The sequence below is a fragment of the Rhinopithecus roxellana genome, chromosome 4, assembly GCF_007565055.1.
Source record: "Rhinopithecus roxellana isolate Shanxi Qingling chromosome 4, ASM756505v1, whole genome shotgun sequence".
Lineage (NCBI taxonomy): Eukaryota > Metazoa > Chordata > Mammalia > Primates > Cercopithecidae > Rhinopithecus > Rhinopithecus roxellana.
The window spans coordinates 73,310,542-73,329,263 of record NC_044552.1 but is presented as its reverse complement, the minus strand read 5'-3'; the positions used below and the strand labels follow the sequence as shown (position 1 = coordinate 73,329,263).

At 39.8% G+C, this 18,722-nt stretch overlaps 2 protein-coding genes across 2 annotated transcripts in view; one reads left to right on the top strand and one right to left on the bottom strand.

Annotated features, from left to right (window-relative positions):
* AK9 (adenylate kinase 9) overlaps nt 1-2,261 on the bottom strand; it is a 184,121-nt gene extending 181,860 nt beyond the window's left edge. The window contains exon 1 of the mRNA XM_030928725.1: nt 2,065-2,261. Coding sequence (XP_030784585.1) covers nt 2,065-2,212 — 148 coding nt within the window. The 5' untranslated portion in view covers nt 2,213-2,261. The remainder of the gene's footprint in view (nt 1-2,064) is intronic.
* Nucleotides 2,262-2,794: 533 nt separating this feature from the next.
* Nucleotides 2,795-18,722, top strand: part of FIG4 (FIG4 phosphoinositide 5-phosphatase) — a 134,522-nt gene continuing 118,594 nt past the window's right edge. Inside the window, exon 1 of the mRNA XM_010366034.2 lies at nt 2,795-3,075. Within this exon, the coding sequence (XP_010364336.2) occupies nt 3,010-3,075 (66 nt within the window). The 5' untranslated portion in view covers nt 2,795-3,009. The remainder of the gene's footprint in view (nt 3,076-18,722) is intronic.

The window sequence follows — 18,722 nt, the reverse complement described above, 5'->3', positions numbered from 1 at the left end:
ACCTAAAGGTTTAGACTATGTCTCATTTATCTTCATGAAATCTCATATAATATTGCCTTGGATCAGAGGACCCTTTTTACATATCATTTCACCTAGAAGCTGCTGGTTTGACAGAATGTTGGAATGGCCTCTTAAAGGCACAACTAAAGTGCTAGCCTGGGATTTGAGACAATGTACTTCAAGATGAGGAATATGCTTTGAATCAAGGGCTGGAAGTAGGAGTGACCCCTCTCACTAATACTCTCAGTGACTGACTTGGGAAATTTGCACCTCACTTCTGAACAAGAGGTCCTGGGTCTGGTGGAGGGGAAAGACGGTTCTATCAGGGGACCCAGTAAAGGTTTCTTTAAATCTTAAAACTACTGCTGCCACCTGGTCATTTTTGACTCCACAAGCCTGTAAGTTATTGCACTGGCAGATGGAGATAGGGTTGCTGCTATGTAATTGGATGAGATTGGGGTTGCTAAGGGTGGTATGGCCACAAACTGCTAGATAAGTGGGATAGGGGATGCATTTCTTGAACTCAGGGGATTCTCTGAGACAGCTCTTGACGCTTTCACGTCCAGTGAATGGGTAATTGCAGCTACCAAAACCTGACAATGACACAGTAACCAAGGGCTTACACTCCTCAGGAATGAAAGCTCGTTATCCTACTGGGCAAACAACAGACCAGCAGAAGTGTTGGCCAAGAGTAAGGAAAATCTAGAATGATGGTAGAGGAAGGAGATGATCAATTACAGACCTTGGATTAATTGCAGTAGAGGATTCTGCAGCTTGTCCCATAATCTTTTTTGTGTAAGTCCTTTTCTTTTAAAAACTGAGACTAGCCACTACCTTAAAGAATTAGGGTGGGATGGGGTGAACTTGATGTGGAGGAAGAGTGGACATGAGTGCTGCAAAGGGTGGAATATAGCAGCTGCTATTAGTGCCTTCCCCCTATCCACTTGACATACATCTTTCCTATGCACGACCAGCCCAACTTCCAAAATGTCAGCGTGTGCGACTTTTTGCCCATGGGCTCTCTCCAGCTGCCAGAACCTACTCTCCCTGAACATAGGGTAGACTGGAAGTTCTAGGGAATCAATGTTCTGCCGTATCAGGCTTCATCCAATAACTGATGGGAGTTGGCGAATAAATACTCCAGCTTCCTTGCCCCTTAAGAGGGGATAACTGAGACATGCCTCCCAGTATTCCCTAGTGAATTCAGCCCACAAAGAAACTTCTTTGGTAATATTCCCTTTATTAGTTTTCTTCCCCTCCCTGCTCCTGTTTCCTGGGATTACGTCTCATATAAACAACCTGCCCTCAAAGTTTTGTCTTCGGATCTAATTCTGGGTGAAAGAAATTAAGACAAAGTTAAAATGGAAGTGCTAAACCATAATAATCGAAAACTAGAATCCTTAAGGTATTTTAAGAGCTGCTATCCTACATAAAAACACTGTGCAAATATTTAACTAATATTCAGAAGAGTTGGTTTCATTATGAAACAGAACGCAGCTAATTATTTTTCCCAGCTAAAAGATCTAAGTTCAAAATGCCAGAATGGACACGGCCATCTTTCTAGTTCTTAATAAAAGGAGTACCAAACTACAGGGGGGAAAAAGTGCAAAATAACATATAATTAAGTATTTTTTTAACTTTTTTTAGTTTCTCAAGTTTTAATTTACAATATAATCTTTCGTACTACATGAATGTTATCTGTGTATGCTATAATTCTGTAATTTTTAAAAAAGTTTCCTTACACTTAGCAGTTGAGAAGCCCTCTAGCGGAGGATTCTGAGGTTTAGAGGTTTCCTGGGAAACCTAGCATTGCCGCCTAAGTTAGGAGCGCTGCCTCTCCCCTAAATCTTATACTCTTGCAGTAGGTGTTCAGTAAATATTTGTGGAATAAATACTTCAGTCGTTGAAAGGAGACGTGGTTTTAAAAAGTGAATTTACAGAGACCGTTTTGCAAGAAAAGGAGCTGGTCTGGGGGTCCCCGCAGGAGGCAGGGTTCCGTGCAACAGATACCAAGGTGCCTCCGGGGCGAACCACTACCCAGCCGGCCGCGGGAAAGCTCCTTACCTGGCCGCAGCGGACCCTCCTCAGGGCAGCAACCGCCTCCAGGGGCTCCGCCTGGCTGTTGGGAGGTTGCCGGGGAGACCTCAGGCAGCCGCTCACGGGCTGCTAGGAGGGCGGGGCCTCGGGAGGCGGGGCTGTAGTTCACTGTCATTTCTGTTCCAATTCGAAATAGTCACTTTTGTACCTAATTTGGCATTCATAATTCTAATGCACTCATTTTCACAACTATGGAAGGGGGGTACACGCATGCCCACTTATGTAACACACACGAAATGAAGAAACCTCCTTTCGAGCGCGGCTCCGCCACACCGCGCTAGTCTCTGTCGAAAACTTCAAGTGGCTAGTCTCAGGCACAAACGTGTGGCAAAGCCACACTTTCCAGCTTTAGGTGATTTTAAAACAATTCCTCGGGCCACACAGCGTAGGTACAACATGGATTAGAGGTGAGGGGAAGCTGACACTCAGTGAAGGACTGTCAGAGGGCCGGCTTTCAGCAGCAGGCAGTGAAAACACAACGATCTATCCTGCTACTCGGAGAATCCTTTTCAAAAGAAGTTACCCAATCCCACCTTCCTCTTTTTTCCAGAGAGGGAGGAGATAAATAGACTCAACTAACCCGTCGACTTTTTTTTCCGCCCACGTTTTCCTCCTGTCCTTACCAAAGATGGCGCCCTTCGCTTCCTCTCTTGGCAGCACGCAGGTCCCGGGAGCCTCTATCCGACCTCTCTATGATACGTCCTCCAGCCCCGCTCCTGCCGTGAGGGGCGGAGCTTGCTTGGAAGCGGGGCGCAGGAATCCGGAAACACCTGATCATCTATAGGTTTAGTGCCCAGGTGGTGTTGTTCCTGGCTGGACTTGACGTCCAGGGTCTGAGGAGTTTTCTCGCCGAGTCTCCTGGGGCGGTCCGGCGGCTCGTGCCCTGTTGTGGGACCCCCATTTGCAGCTGCTATGCCCTCGGCCGCCGCCCCCATTATCAGCTCAGTCCAGAAGCTGGTTCTGTATGAGACTAGAGCTGTGAGTACCCCTCGCGGCAGGGGGGCCGGGGGGGGGGGGTGCGGGAGGATGGATGTCTGCCAGTGGGTGTGGGGCCGTATGGCAGAGGCTGTACCCTGCCTCCTCCTCCTTACTCTCCAGTTCCCAAATCCCTGTCAAACACAGCCTTGAGGTAAGCTAGCTCCCTTGGATTGTGCCTGGGCGCCTTTCCCCTATTTTGGTACCCTGGACGTTGCAGCATTTGCAGGTCCACTTACAAGCCATGGCTGGAACATGCTGGAAACAGGTGCTTGTGGTACCTCAGGAACTGTTCATGAGGTTCTCTGTACGAGTTACTGGATTCTTTTCAGCTTTCAGAAAGTGTTAAAGTTCTAGAGTTCACAAGTTACAGTACAGGCAGGGGTGTGAAAAAATTTGAACTATGGCTCGTAACTTTTTTCCTATTCCATGGTATACCATCACTGCGATTGATGTGAATTACACTTCTATTGCTGAATTTTTTGGTTCTCTTTCTTATTTGAAAGGAAAGAAAAAGTTACTTTGTTTAAAGACATCTAATTTGGTTGGATAACATCTTGCTTTTCACTTGACTTTTTTCAACATAACATTTACTTTTAAAATTGTATTACTTTGAATGGCCATGTAAATAGTGAATAAGCCGATCAGTTTGTATGTATTTCAATTACTAGTTCCTCAATTAAGGGGGAATGGTGTTTATAGAACTTCATGCTTGGTCCTTTCTGTGGGTGGAAAGCAAAGTTGGTACAGTATAGCTCTCTAAATTGGGGTGCCACAGTGATATTAGGGACTGTGTTTAATATTACCCATTTCGTGCTAACAAGATTGCATATGCCAGATATTTGCATAATGCTCTTCACTGTGTTATAGAGTGCTTTATAATCTGTTTCTCTGAAACTTGGGTTGTCTCCATTAGAGGAGTACGAGAAGGCATTTGACAGTTTCTCAGTTATAACATAGTCCTAATAGCACAATAACCTCTTCCTCAGGTTAACATGAGTAGAGAATTGTTGACCTTAAATTAATTTTGCTGACAACTTTGATTAGATCTAGATCAGAAGATGAAATTATCAAATATACTGTATTTGCAAGTATTTTCAGTTCTTTAATGAGAGTCATAAAGAAGTATCATTTGACATTGAAATGAAACCTATTTTTTGTAAAATGTGCTGCTAGATGTCCCTAGTTAGAAACATAAATAATTTTTTTTTTTTTCCGTTTGAGGTAAGAGTCTTGCTCTGTCACCCAGGCTGGAGTGCAGTGGTGCTATCTTGGCTCACTCACTGCAACCTCTGCTTCCCAGGTTCAAGCAATTCTTCCACCCCAGCCTCCCAAGAAGCTAGGGTTACAGGTATGTGCCACCATGACCAGCTAATTCTTGTGATTTTAGTAGAAGACAGGGATTCTCCATATTCGCCAGGCTGATCTAAAACACCTGGCTTCGGCCTCCCAAAGTGTTGGGATTACAGGCGTGAGCTGCCGCATCTGGCCATAAATAAAATGCAAATTTCAGCCCATTAAAAAGCTAATCACTCATGAGGACTGCGTGAGATATTAGTGTTCAGAAAGCACAATTCATATTATAGGGCTCTTCTGCTCAGAAATCTTCAGTAGTCCCAATTCTGAGGAGAGTAAACTCTGAATCCTTTAGGTTGGCATTTAAAGCCATGTATTCTTTATCCTCAACTTGTCTGTCTAGTTTTACATCTAATTTAATATCAATTCGTGAAACATTTATTGAGGATCAACCATGTGCCTTCACATACCTTATTCTGCAGTAAAACTGTATTGCTTTCAGTTCCTTGTATCTACTCTGTTTTTCTGCTGTTCTCTATTCTCATAATGCCACACTCCCTCTTTTCCTGTCAAAGCCTTGCTGATCCTCACAACACGTATCTGGTCATGCCTTGCAAACAGTAGACTCTCCATAGATGTGGATTAAGGAGCTCTAACACAAACAGACAGAGGTGTGTTCTAGAACTCAGCTGTGACCCCTCTCAACCGCCTAAGTAATGGAAATTAACTCTGGCCAGCTTAGAGACAAAAGGTAAATTTATCAAAATTTAGGGGAGCCGTTGCATGGTATCATTGGCAGATCCTAACTCTTCAACTTCTGGAAAAGCAGGAAAGAGATAACAGGTTTGAGAACCCTCTCAGAGCACTACCAAAAATAGTGTAGGTACTTAGAGAAAGTATCTGATTGACTCAACTATGATTGGGTATCATCCCCTGAGTGGACAGACCATTCATGGCCAGGGAGGGTCTGGCAGGAATGATTTAGCTGTGGAATCATCCTCTTTGTTTCAGCAAATGGTTGGGGCTGGGCAACCACCCTTGAAAATGTCTGCTGCATTGAATCACTGAGTCTTGGTTTCATTGTTAGTTAAATAACTTTTTTTTAAATTTAAATATATAAGCGGAAACGTTTTGTTTTCTTTTGTTTTTAGTAATAAGCTCAAAATATAAATAAATAAGAAAAAGGCATAAAATTATGGGTAACTAGATAAATTCTATGAATTAAAAAAAAACTGTAGTAGGTTGTAATAACGAGAATAATAGCTCAAAATATTCTACATATATTTTATTATTTGATCCTCATAAGACCTCTAAGAGATCACGCTGTTACTACTACTGCTACATATATTATTTGGTAAAGAAAAAAAATAAGGCAAAGATAATTTAAGGCAGTGTTACTTAACCCATTTATACTGGAGGTTGCAAATTTTTTTGTGTGAAAAATCAGACCTTTGCCATGACCTTGAGCAGTAGGATATAAATAAGTCCCACAAGTTCCAATAATGGAACACTAGGCATAAGGTGTGGTGCATGTGTTAAGAATGTATATTGGGGAAAGGACAGTCTCTTCAATAAATGGTGTTGAAAAAGCTGGATATCCATGTGCAGAAGAATGAAATAAGGCCCTTCTCTCTTGCCATATCCACAGATCAACTTAAAATGGATTAAAGGCTTAAGTGCAAGACCCCAAACTGTAAAACTACCAGAAGAAAACATAGGGGAAATGCTTCAGGATATTGGTCTAGGCAAAGATTTTATGAGTAAGACTTTAAAAGCACAGGGAACAAAAGCAAAAATAGACAAATGGGACTATATCAAGCTGAAAAGCTGCACAGCAAAAGAAACAATCAACAGAGTGAAGAGGAAACCTATAGAATGGAGGAAATATTTGCAAACTCTTCATCCAAGAAGGGACTAATATCTAGAATATACAAGGAATTCAACAACTCAACAGCAAATACCCCCAGATAATCCAACTAAAAATGGGCAAGGATGTGAGTAGACATTTCTCAAAAGAAGATATACAAATGGCCAGCAGGTATATGAAAAATTACTCAAGGTCACTAATTATCAGGGAAATGCAAATTAAAACCACAATGAGATACCGTGTCACCTCAGTTAAAATGGCTAGTTTCAAAAGGACAAAAATTATCAAATGCTGGTGAGGATATGGAGAAAGGGAATTCTTATACAGTATTGGTGGTAATGTAAATTAGTATAGCCATTATAGAAAACAGTATGGAGGTTCCTCAAAAAACTAAAAATCCGGCAATCCCATTACTGGGTGTGTATATGAGGGGATTTCAAAAAGTTCATGGGAAAATGGAATTAAAAGATAAAAATAACAAATGTAAACTTTATTTCTCAAGCTAATTTCCGTCAAGGTCAAGACATTTTTGTAACTAATGATACCAGCCATTTAATTTATCCATAAAGATCTGAGGGTCCTGGGAATTTAACCACGTTGGTGCGGTCTTTTTTACTTTGTTAACTAAAGAAAAATAGGTGCCCTTTAAGGATTTTTTTTTTAAGATGAGAAAACAAAAAGAAGTCAGAAGGAGCAAAATTGGAACTGTAAGGCAGAGGCCTAATTATTTTCCATTGAAACTCTTGCAAAATTGCCATGTTTGATGAGAGGAATGAGCAGGAGGTTGTTGAGGTGGAGAAAGACTCTGGAATGGAGCTTCCTGGGTATTTTTCTGCTGAAGTGTTGGCTGACTCTCTCAGAACACTGTCATAATAAGCAGATACTGTTCTTTAGCTTTCCAGAAAGTCAACGAGCAAAATGCGGTGAGTACACGCACACACACACACACACACACACACACACACACAAATGTTGCCATGACCTTTCCTTTTGGCTGGTCTGCTTTGCTTTAATTGGACCACTGCCATCTGTTGGTAGCTATTGCTTTGATTGTGCTTTGACTTTAGGATCATACTGGCAAAGCCATGTTTAATACAGTTCTTCGAAGAAATGCTTCAGGATCTTGATCTCATTTGTTTAAAATTTCTGTAGAAGGCTCTGCTCTTGTCTGCAGCTGATCTGGGTGAAACAGTGTTGGGAGCCGTCAAATGGAAAGTGTGCTCAACTTTAAATTTTCAGGCAGAATTGTGTGAGTTGTACCAATTGAGATGTCTATGGTGTTGGCTTCTATTTCTGCTGTTAATCATCTGTTCTCTTTAATCAGGGAACAAACAAGATGAATTTTTTTTCTTGAAAAATTTACATGGATGGTCTGCTGCTGTGGGCTTCATCTTCAACGTCATCTCATCCCTTCTTAAAGTTATTCATTTGTAAACTGCATATTTCTTTGGGGCATTGTCCCCATAAACTTTTAATAAGCATCAATGATTTCACCATTCTTCCACCCAAGTTTTACCACAGACTTGATGTTTGTTCTTGTTTCAATTTTAGCAGAATTCATGTTGCTCTGACGGGCTCTTTTCAAACTGATCTCTTACCCTTCCTAGTACTTCCAACTAGATCCTGTTCAGACATGTTATAGCAAGTTGGTATCAGTTTATTTTGGTGCAAAAATTTTTTGAAATCCATAGCTTTTTTGTAATATGCATTTTCCATGAACTTTATCAAGTTCCCTTATATATTCAAAAGAAAGGAAATCAGTATGTCAAAGAGATATCAGCACCTCCATGTTTATTGCAGCACTATTCACAATAGTTAAGATGTGTAATCAGCCTAAATGTCCATCAACAGGTGAATGGATTAAAAAATGTGGTATATATACACACAATGGAATACTATTCAGCCATAAAAAATGAATTTCTGTCATTCACAGCAAATATGGATGAGTGTGGAGGACATTATGTTATATGAAATAAGGCAGGCATAGGTAAATGTTCTCATTCATATGTGGGAGCTAAAAAACAATGTTGAGCTTGTAGAAGCAGAGAGTAGAATTGTGGTTATTCGAGGGTAGGAAGGGTAGGAAAGAGGGAATGATAGGGAGGGAGGGTTAACAGATATAAAATAACAGCTACATAGGAGGAATAAGCTCCAGTGTTTTATAGCACTGTAGGCAGACTATAGATAAATAATTTATCATACATTTTCACGTAGCTAGAAGAAAGGATTTTGAGTGATCCCAACGCAAAGAAATGATAAATGTTTGAGGTGATGGATATGCTAATTACCCTGATTTGATCATTATGCAATGTATGCATGTGTTGAAATATCACTCTGTGTTTCATATGTGCAGTTATTACATTTTACCTCAAAAAGGGAAAAAATGTATGATTCAGTAGATCAGGATTTTGGGAGTGACTTAGCCGAGTGATTCTGGCTTAGGATCTCATGAAGTTGCAGTCAAGATTCAACTGGGTTGCAGTCATCTGAAGGCTTGAAAGAAATGGCAGATTTACTTCCAAAATGGCTAACTCACGTGCCTGACAAGTTGAGCTGACTGTTGACAAGGAACTTTGCCTTCTTGCGTCATGGACATTTCCACAGGACTCCTTGAGTGTCTGTCCTTACAATGCGGTAGCCTGCTTCATCCAGAGAGAGTTATACAAGAGAAACAAGGAGGAAACTGCAGTGTCTTTTGTGACTGAGCCTCAGAAGTCACACTCTATCTATTTCTACAATATTCTTACACAGGTTAGCCCTGTTCAGGGTGGGAGGGGACCATATGAAGGACATGAATACCAAGAGACAGTAATCATTAGGAGTTATTGGAGGCTGCAGAGATTAAAGTTCACTTTTGTCTGTACCTCAGTTGTCCCGTATTGTTTGTAAAAAAGCCTATCCTTTATTAAATTTCTTTGGCATCCTTTGAAAAAATTTGTTGACTAAATAAATGTGGATCTTTTCTTAAACTCTTTCCTTTGATTAATTTTTTTAAATGTCATTACCAACTTGTCTTGATAATTGTAGTTTTATAGTAAGTCTTAATATCAGGAAGTTTTCCAACTTTATTCTTTTCCCAAATTATTATGACTATTCTATACTTTTGTGTTTCCACATGAATTTTACAGTAGGCTTATCAAAAAAGCTTGTTGGGATTATGATTTGGATTTTATGGAATCTGTAGACCAATTTGGGATAATTGAAATTGTGTAATCTAGAAAGAGGAACACTTTTTGCTTCCCCATCTTTTTTTTTGCCATTTTTTTCTTTCTTTTTTTTTTTTTGCCATTTATTTCTTTTTTTTGATCTATCGCCCTGACCAGGACCTCTAGTACAAAGTTGAATAGAAGTGACCAGAACAGACATTCTTGTCTTGTTTTTTATCTTAGAGGGAAAGTATTCAGTCTTTCACTATTGAGTATGATGTTAGCTATTGGTTAGATACCCTTTTTCAGATTGAGGAATATTTCTTGCTTTGGTCCGATGAGACTTTATAATAAAATCATGAATGGATATTGAATTTTGTCAAATGGTTTTTCCACATCTGCACATGACATTTTCTTTATTTGCATATTATGGCCAATTACATTAATTCACTTTCAAATGTTAAACCTTGGATTTTGGAGGTATACCCTACTTGATCATGATTTATACTGTTTTTATATATTGCTAGATTGTATATGCTAATATTTTATTAAGGATTTTTGCTTTTATTAATACATTCAGGATATTGGTCTATCATTTTCTTAATGTCTTTGTCTGATTTTGGTATCAGGATAACTTCAACTTCATAAAATGAGTTAAAAAGTGTTCATTTTCTGAAAGTGATTATGTGATTGGTATTGCTTCTGTTTTTCAGTGTTTGCTAGGATTCGCCAGTGAAAGATTTGTGGATAGAGTTGCTTTGTGGGGTGAATTTTGATAATGATATCAATCATTTTCCATAACAGATATAGGGCTATACAGATTTTCAGTGGACCTAGAATCAGTTTTGATAAATTATGTTTTTCCAGGAATTTGTTCATTTTATCTTAGTTGTTGAATTTATTGGCATTAAGTTGCCCATAATATTCCCTTATAATCCTTTTGATGTCTATAGGATTTGTAGTAAAATTCTCACTTTTATTTCTGACATTGGTGTTTTGTGTTCTCTTCCATTTTCCCTTGATTCATCTTGCTAGGGATTTGAAGGAATAAACTTTTGACTTGGTTAATTTTCTGTATTGTGTATTTTCTGGTTAATTAATTTCTGCTCTTAGGCTTATTTTTTTTCCTCATACGCATTTTTTTTTTTTTTTTTTTTTTTTTTTTTTTTTTTTGAGATGGAGTCTTGCTCTGTCACCCAGGCTAGAGTGCAGTGGCTCGATCTTGGCTCACTGCAGCCTCTGCCTCCCGGGTTCAAGTAATTCTCCTACCGTAGCCTCCCCAGTCACTGGGACTACAGGCCCACACCACCATGCCTGGCTAATTTTTTCTATTTTTGGTAGAGACAGGATTTCACCATGTTGGCTAGGCTGGTCTGGAACTCCTGACTTCAAGTGATTTGCCTGCCTCAGCCTCCCAAAGTGCTGGGATTACAGGCGTGAGCCACTGTGCCTGGCCTCTCATGTGCATTTTGGATTAATCAGTGTCTTATTCTGTTCAGGCTGCTATAACAAAATACCATCAACTAGGTGGCTTATAAACAATGAACATTTGATTCTCACAGTTTGGAGGCTGGTAAGTCCAAGATCAAGACACTGGCAGATTGAGTGTCTGGTGAGGACCTGCTGTGTCTACACACGATGGAAGGAGCAAATAAGGCTTCATCGGGCCTGTTTCATAAGTGCACTATCCCCATTCAGGAGGGCTCTGCTCTCAAGATTGAATCACTTCCAAGAAGTTCCACTTCTGAATACTGTTGCGTTAAGGATTAGGTTTCAACATACGAATTTTAAATGTTTGGGAGGACACAAACATTTAGACCATAGCAATCAGTTCATCTTTCTCTAGCTTCATAAGATAGAGATTTATACCATTGACTTAATTTTTTTCTTTTCTAATATAAAACATTTAAAACTATCAATGTAAATTTAAAAGTAGTCAAAAGATTAATGACAGATGGTGAAAGTCTTGGTAATCTGGACAACAGATAAAGCAGTCTATCCTTACGTGCAAAAATATCTTATAAAATCAGTCTGAAAAATAAAACACCCAATAAAAAGGACAAGGGTATAAACAAGTAGCTCACTAAAAAGAAGTTTGAATATGAAAAGATATTCAACTTGCAAGTAATTAAAGCAATAAAATGAAAATAGATTCCCTTTTTTCCCCTGTTAGAATGGCAAAGATTTGCCAAAGCCGTTGCTGGGAAGTGTTTGAAAGAAATGGGCATTCTTGTTTTGGTTGATGGGGGTGTATTATGGGTTGAGTATCCCTAATTTGAAAATATGAAATCTGAAATGCTCCAAAATCCAAAATTTTTTTGGACATGACCTGACACCACAAGTGGTAATGCCAACAACTATGGATTGTCCACATGGGTGGCTGAGCTAGTGACATCTTTGCTTTCTGATGGTTCAGTGTATGCAAACTTTGTTTCATGCACAAAATTATTTAAGACATTGTATAAAACTACCTTTAGGCTACGTCTCTAAGGTGTATATGAAACATAAATTGTTATGTTTAGATTGGGTCGCATCCCCAGGATAGCTCATTATGTATATTTTAAAAATCTAAGAAAATACAAAATCTGATTCACTTCTGGTTCCAAGCATTTTCAGATCAGGGACACTCTACCTTTAATTGGTTATGAAGGAATTAGGAGACACATTAATGAGCAAAAGAGACAGTGGACAAGATGGGCTGTCTCTTGTCCTGAGCCTTCATTTAGAAAGATAATTGGGTAGACTTGCTCTGGAGGTGAAGTTCAGGTCATTATTGTTCTCTGTGTATACAGGTGGATTTTGAGGAGTATTTGGAGAGGAGAGGGAGCTGTGTTGGCAGATGACATGCAGGAAGTGTAGTTCCAGCTTGTGAGGGTTGACCCTTTCCCAAACTTACCTATTCTCTTTGGCACCCAGCACCTTCAGTATGCTCCTTAGCTCTTGTGACTCTGCTCTGGTCCCTAATATGCCCTGTGGCCCAGGCCTAATGCAGCGCTAACAGTCATACAGCCCAGTGCAACTAGGAATTTCCAGCAGAGATTTAGCAACTTGAAGTTATCCTGGGTGAAACTGCAGTTTGCCTTTACAAGAAGTTGCCCTTGCTTAATATGTGATGGCATAGGGATCTTAGCATCACAATAAGTGACCATTTCATAACAAAGAAATGAACACATAATGGTTGATGTTAAAATTGGTAGCTAAACAGAACTAGGTCTGCATGTGTCTGTTTTGCAGGGGGTGGGGAGATGAAAGTTGTTAGGATAATCTTTACTCTTACTTGTTCAAGATTGTTAGCATACATGTATGCATTTATTGTCTGCCTTGTTCCAAAAGGATTTAAGGAAGCTCCTTCCCACCCCCATCACAGAAAGTAGAATAAAACAAGAACCACATGGCGAGGAAATGCACCTTTCTTAATTAGCCTTGATTTGTGTAATCAGGGAATGGGAGAGAGCAATATAGGGTGTAGTTGACTAAGGATTGGAAAAGGAAACCAAAGTATATAAAGTGAGAGAGAGAAACAGCGATTATATTAATAACTGGTGTAGAGTGTGTGGTTGGAGGTGACATTCTTCTTGCTTCTACAGAGGATTTGAAGCTTCCCCAGAGTAAAGCCCTGAAGCTCTAATGGATAGACTTGCAGACCTCTCTTGAGATTCACTTCCCCCTTCTGGGCTGCATTACACAATTACTGGGATTACTGGACTAAGTGAGAAGTCAGGCTTGCAATACTGTTAGATTGGGAGAAGCAACTTTGTGGTGCTCTTTACAAATAAATACATTTAATCTGAAAGTTCAAGTGAAGTTTAACATGAATTGAAGCTGTCATACAACCTAAAATTTCTTTCAAGAAGGCTGATTTCCTCCCTCAGATGAAAAGTGAGTGATTAATTAGCCTGTCATTATAAAAGGAGATAATGTTAGTAGATACTGAATTTCCCGTTAAATGGATTACCTATTTTATTCCATTGTGGATTTCACATATATAGTTTAGAAATACTCATCTTTATACCAAGTCACCTGTGTTAAAGCTATATTGAAATTTTGAGCTTTTCTTGAACAATGACACTTAACTTTCAGAAGAGAGCCAGCTTAGCTCATCTTCTATCTTAACAGGTATTATTTCAATGTAGCTTTTTTTGGTATCCTAATTCTCCACCCAAACTCCTGCCAAATCCCAAGCCCCAATGTATCTACAAACACACAAACCTTTTCCCCAGTGATGTTGATTTGTAGGCACCTACTTGCATGTATATGTGCATTTAGGGAGTCTGGCTGTGAGGCATGCCTGGTCTGTGGAAATCCTGTGTGCTCCAATTACTGCTCGCTTTCCTTCCCTGTTCTTCTTGGATATTTTATTTATCTCCTTTCCCTCTACCATTTGAACTAGGGGCCTTTTGCTTCTTCAGACTCTGCCAATACTTGAGATGACTTTTCCGTCTTATTTCACTCCCTAGTTCTTACTATGAATTTGTAACAAATTGAACCCTGACTTTCCTCTAGATGTATAAATCTCTCAACACATTCACACCCCTTAAGTATTCTTCTGGGTTTCATCTTGAAGCAATGGCTTTAGTCCAGACTGGATGCTCCCAAGGTCTGCACTACAGCTGCCATCCTGGGGTTTCCCTTCACTGTTACCCTATATCATACTGTCTATGACAGTTTCCCTGTTTTCCTGGATCCCATCATTTCCTGTTTCTTGATTATGGCCTCATTTTGGTAGAGTACTTCCTTTAATTACTTCATGAGAAAGGGTTCATGGAAAGGTCATTTTTTTTTTTTTTTAAGCCCATGCATGTCTAAAAATGTCCTATGCCACCCTCAGGTTTGATTGATAAAATAAATATTGAATTAAGGATTGGAATGAATTTTCCTTTGGAATTTTGAAGGCCTTATGTCATTCTCTTCCATCTTCCAGCATTGTTGCTGAGAGCTTCTAATGTTACTCTGTTCGAGGTCTTTAGTTTGAAACTTGTTTTTTTTTTTTTTTCTTTTTAGAAGCTGTGCTAACTTCTTTTTGTGCTCCCTTCTTTTTATCTTCTTCTGACACTACAGAGGTATCGGGGCCTCAAATTCTCAAATTCCCTTTTGGAGGTTCTATTATGTAAATTGGATTGCTTCTTGACTTTTCCATTGCCACTTTAGGAGTCAGCTTTGGTACACATGCTTTTCAGTTTCAAATGGTTTTTATTTTTCCCCTTTATCTTTGTTCCTTCTTTTGCTCTTGGGGCTTGAGCCTAAAAACGAACATAAAAAACTTTACTATGGTTTTAGTAAGATGTTTGGGAGGACCAGAGGTGTCCACTCCCCAATCTTTATCCAGGATTCTACCTGTTTTGCGGTTCAGACACCTCTGTTGTGGATCTTGCCCCCGCTCTGTCCCTGAGACTGCCCACAGAAGGGCCACTCATAAGCGCCTGTCGTCAGATGCTCTGTTCTTATTGACTTGACTTCTCAGCAGCATCTGATGTCAATAAACTGAACCTTTCTCCTTTTCCAGATGATCTTTCTTTGCTTTGATGAGTCCGCCCTGTGCTGGGGTTTTCTCATTCACCAGCCATTCCTCCCAATCTTCTCAGCTGGTTCCTTCTGCATATCCAGCCTCTAAATAATGAAGTTCCTCAGGCTAGCTTTTTTGGGCTCTCATCACACTCCCTACTCTCTCTAGTAGGTTTAACCCAGTCCCATGGCTTTAAATGCTGCATACGTGCATGGCACCCACTGAGCTCTTTTACCCACTGAGTTCTCACTTGGCCTCTCTGGGCATGTTGTAAACAGAACTCTTGGTTTCCCTTCAAACCTGTTTCTTCTCCAATCATCTGGACATCAGTAAGTGGCACCATCATCTAGCTGTCTGCTTAAAGGTACTTGGATCTATTACTCTCCTTCCTGATCCCATCTACCAGTAAGTTATATCTCTAAAATATATCTTCAATTTATCTTTTTCCTCAGGCATCGAGCCCAGTTCCTGACACATATGAGGCATTTACTAGTCAGTGGTCAAATGTGTGACATCAATAGAAACACCAAGAAAATTTATGTAAAAAAAATGTGGGCTTGGGGCCAGGTGTGGTGGCTCATGCCTGTAATCCCAGCACTTTGGGAGGTCAAAGCAGGTGGATCATTTGAGGTCAGGAGTTCGAGACCAGCCTGGCCAACATGGCAAAACCCTGTCTCTACTAAAAATACAAAAAAAAAAAAAAAAAAAAAAGTAGCTGGGTGTCGTGGTGCACGTCTGTAATCCCAGCTACTCAGGAGGCTGAGGGAGGAGAATTGCTTGAACCCGGCAAGCCAGGAAGCGGAGGTTCTGGTGAACCAAGATCACACCACGGCACTCCAGCCTGGGTGACAGAGTGAGACTCCATCTCAAAAAAAAAAAAAAAGTAGGCCCTTTAAAGATGAAGTCATGAAAAACAAAGCCTGACGGACTATTCTAGATTAAAAGATTTAAAAAGATGTAACATATCTTTACATAAAGATATGTAATACATGATCCTTGATTAGATTCTGGCTTTTAAAAATCCAGCTATAGAGGATATTATAGAGAGATGTGGGGAAAATTGGAATATAAATTGTACATACATAATATTGTATCGATATTGTGATTATGTGTTATGATACCTGCAACTCATTTTCAGAGGTTCAGAGGAAGAAAGTGTCTATCAGGAGTGGGGGAGGGAGAAAACAAATGCAACAAAGTGTTAACAGCTGGTGAATCTAAATGAAGGGTATATGGGTGTTCGTTGTACTGTTCTGTTGTCTTTGAAAACTTTTTTAAATTAAAAATTGGGAAAAAAATCAACAGTGGAGAAAAATTTAATGGAGGGAAACTTTAGGGAAATTTTGAATCCCCAAAATGCTGAGGTCCATTTTGAGACATACTATTAAATGTAATAAAGGCTGAGGATATACAGAGTTGATGTATTCAACAGGAAGGAAATAAGAACGAGTAGAAACAAGGCCTTTCTGGAAGTTACCACTTAAAAAATTGGTGTGAAAGTGGATGGTGAGCTGCCCACCAGAGGGCAGTGCAGGCAGTGATTCCGCGGTCTACAACAGGCCCGCTGAAAAGCAGGGGTTTTCTTTCCCACATAACTGGCTCCACGTGAGGTCGCTATTCTCTGCACAAAACATTTTTAGGATTCTTAGACTATTTGAGAAGAGAGAGAATGCGGGTAGTTATAGTGCTCCCCATTTCTTTCCCTCCACTCTAATCTATGTCCAGATTCTGTGGGTTTTAGCCTTTGTCTGATTCATGGATTCTTTGGAAGAATCTGGATATGGGAGGTACAGATCTGCCTTCCTAAGTGTGTGTTTCAAAGTCCAATAACGCATTTGCCAATGAGCATGTCAGGATTTATATCTGTTTTTAAAATCACAGACTGCCAAAGTATAATCCCATTGCAATTAATCTTTAGGTTTCGTAGGATTTATTAAAATTCTGTACAACAAACCCCTGTGACACAAGTTTACCTATGTAGCAAACCTTCACATATACATACCCCCAAACCTAAAATAAAAGTTAAAATTAAAAAATAAAATTCTAGGGAATTTCATATAGGGATTTTACCTCTTTTAAACCTAGGATGTGCCTCCTTACTGAGTGGTTGACTTAAGAGCCATTTTTCTATGTGCTTACCCAGAAAAGATGGGTTAGTGTAAATGTCTTAGAAAATTACCCAGCAAATGAAATGATTACTCTGTGGTACATAGCTGTTCTTTCACCTAACACTTAGCCAGTGCCTGAGGTACCATATTGTGCTACTAGACTAGGGAATTAAAATCCAGAGGTTAAGGAGTTAGCCCCAGTCTCCCGAGGTGCTTATAGTAGGGGACAGACAAGCCCCAAACAATTTTAGACAAGACTTTCAGAAGTAAATACTACGTTTAGATAGAAACAAAAGTGCTTTGGGGAGAACAGGTGATGAGTAGGGACTGGTGCAGGTGGACATGGATGGTTCACTGGCCCTGTCTTGGCTCAGTGCACAAAGTCCTGTTTAGAGGTTCTTCAAGGCCAAACTCAGCATCAGGACTACACCAGCCTGCTCTGACCATCCCCAGATAAGTTAAGTGCCCTTCCTGTGTTCTCATGGCATCTAGTTCATACCTCTGTTATAGCATGCTATTCATGGTTGTCAGTTTGCATGCTCTTCCCTCCTGAGGACATAGACTGATTACTAACAGATTGGTACATTCTCCCATCGTGGGTCCATTGTGGTCTTGAACATGCTTTCCTCCCTTTGGGCTAACTCTCTGTTTTCCTCTGGCGTTTGTCTTTTTCCTCAAATACAATGGCATAGTCTCACTGACTTCTTACAAAGTGAAGGAAAGAAAAGGAACTAACACTTATTGAGTGGCTTCTTTGTGCTGACCGCTGTAGTCACTGTGTTAGGTGCTTTGTGAACGAACATTTGCTCGCTTATTCTTGTGCCTATAACAAACATGCCAGGCTTCTTCCCTTTTCAGGTCTTTGCACTTGCTGTTTCCTCTCCTAGAAGCCATTTTTTAAGTCCTCAAGAAGGGCTCCCTGTTCTGCTAACAAGCACATAGAGTTTGCAAACCATTCTTCTTAGGTGAATGTTGTTAGATTGGTTACCCCCTCTCCTCTCAGTGGTGGGTAGGGTGTCAGGGACAGGAATTAGCTGAAGCCTGGCTGAGATTCTTTGACTTCCTTTCTCTTTCTGTTTGCTTGTCTAACTGTGCCCCCAGTACATCGAATCCTGTCACTGGTTGTCCCAACTTAGTGCACTAATTTTTATTATAATTTCTTTATTTCTACCTCATTATAACTCATAGTGTCATCTAAACTGTACCTCTCCCAGGAGATGCGGGATTGAATTTCTTGACTAGCTTTCCTCTTGAGATCAGGCTAACCCATCATTTTTAACATGTTATGTTTTGCTCTTCATAACCTATCAGTAAATCAGAACTTTATAAACATATATCACACACATATATATACTTAATAGTAAAAATTCCATCTATTTCTACAGATTTAAAGTTAAAACAGTATATCCAAGTGTTCATGTTCTAATATACAGTAATATCTTACCTTTTAAAGTGTTATCCATTCTTGAAGGTTCAATTCTAGACCCAACTCGTCTGACATTTTTCTCATCTATAGTCTCATCTATCCATTCTTGAAGGTTCAATTCTAGACCCAACTCGTCTGACATTTTTCTCATCTATAGTCTCATCTATCCATTCTTGAAGGTTCAATTCTAGACCCAACTCGTCTGACATTTTTCTCATCTATAGTCTCATCTATCCATTCTTGAAGGTTCAATTCTAGACCCAACTCGTCTGACATTTTTCTCATCTATAGTCTCATCTATCCA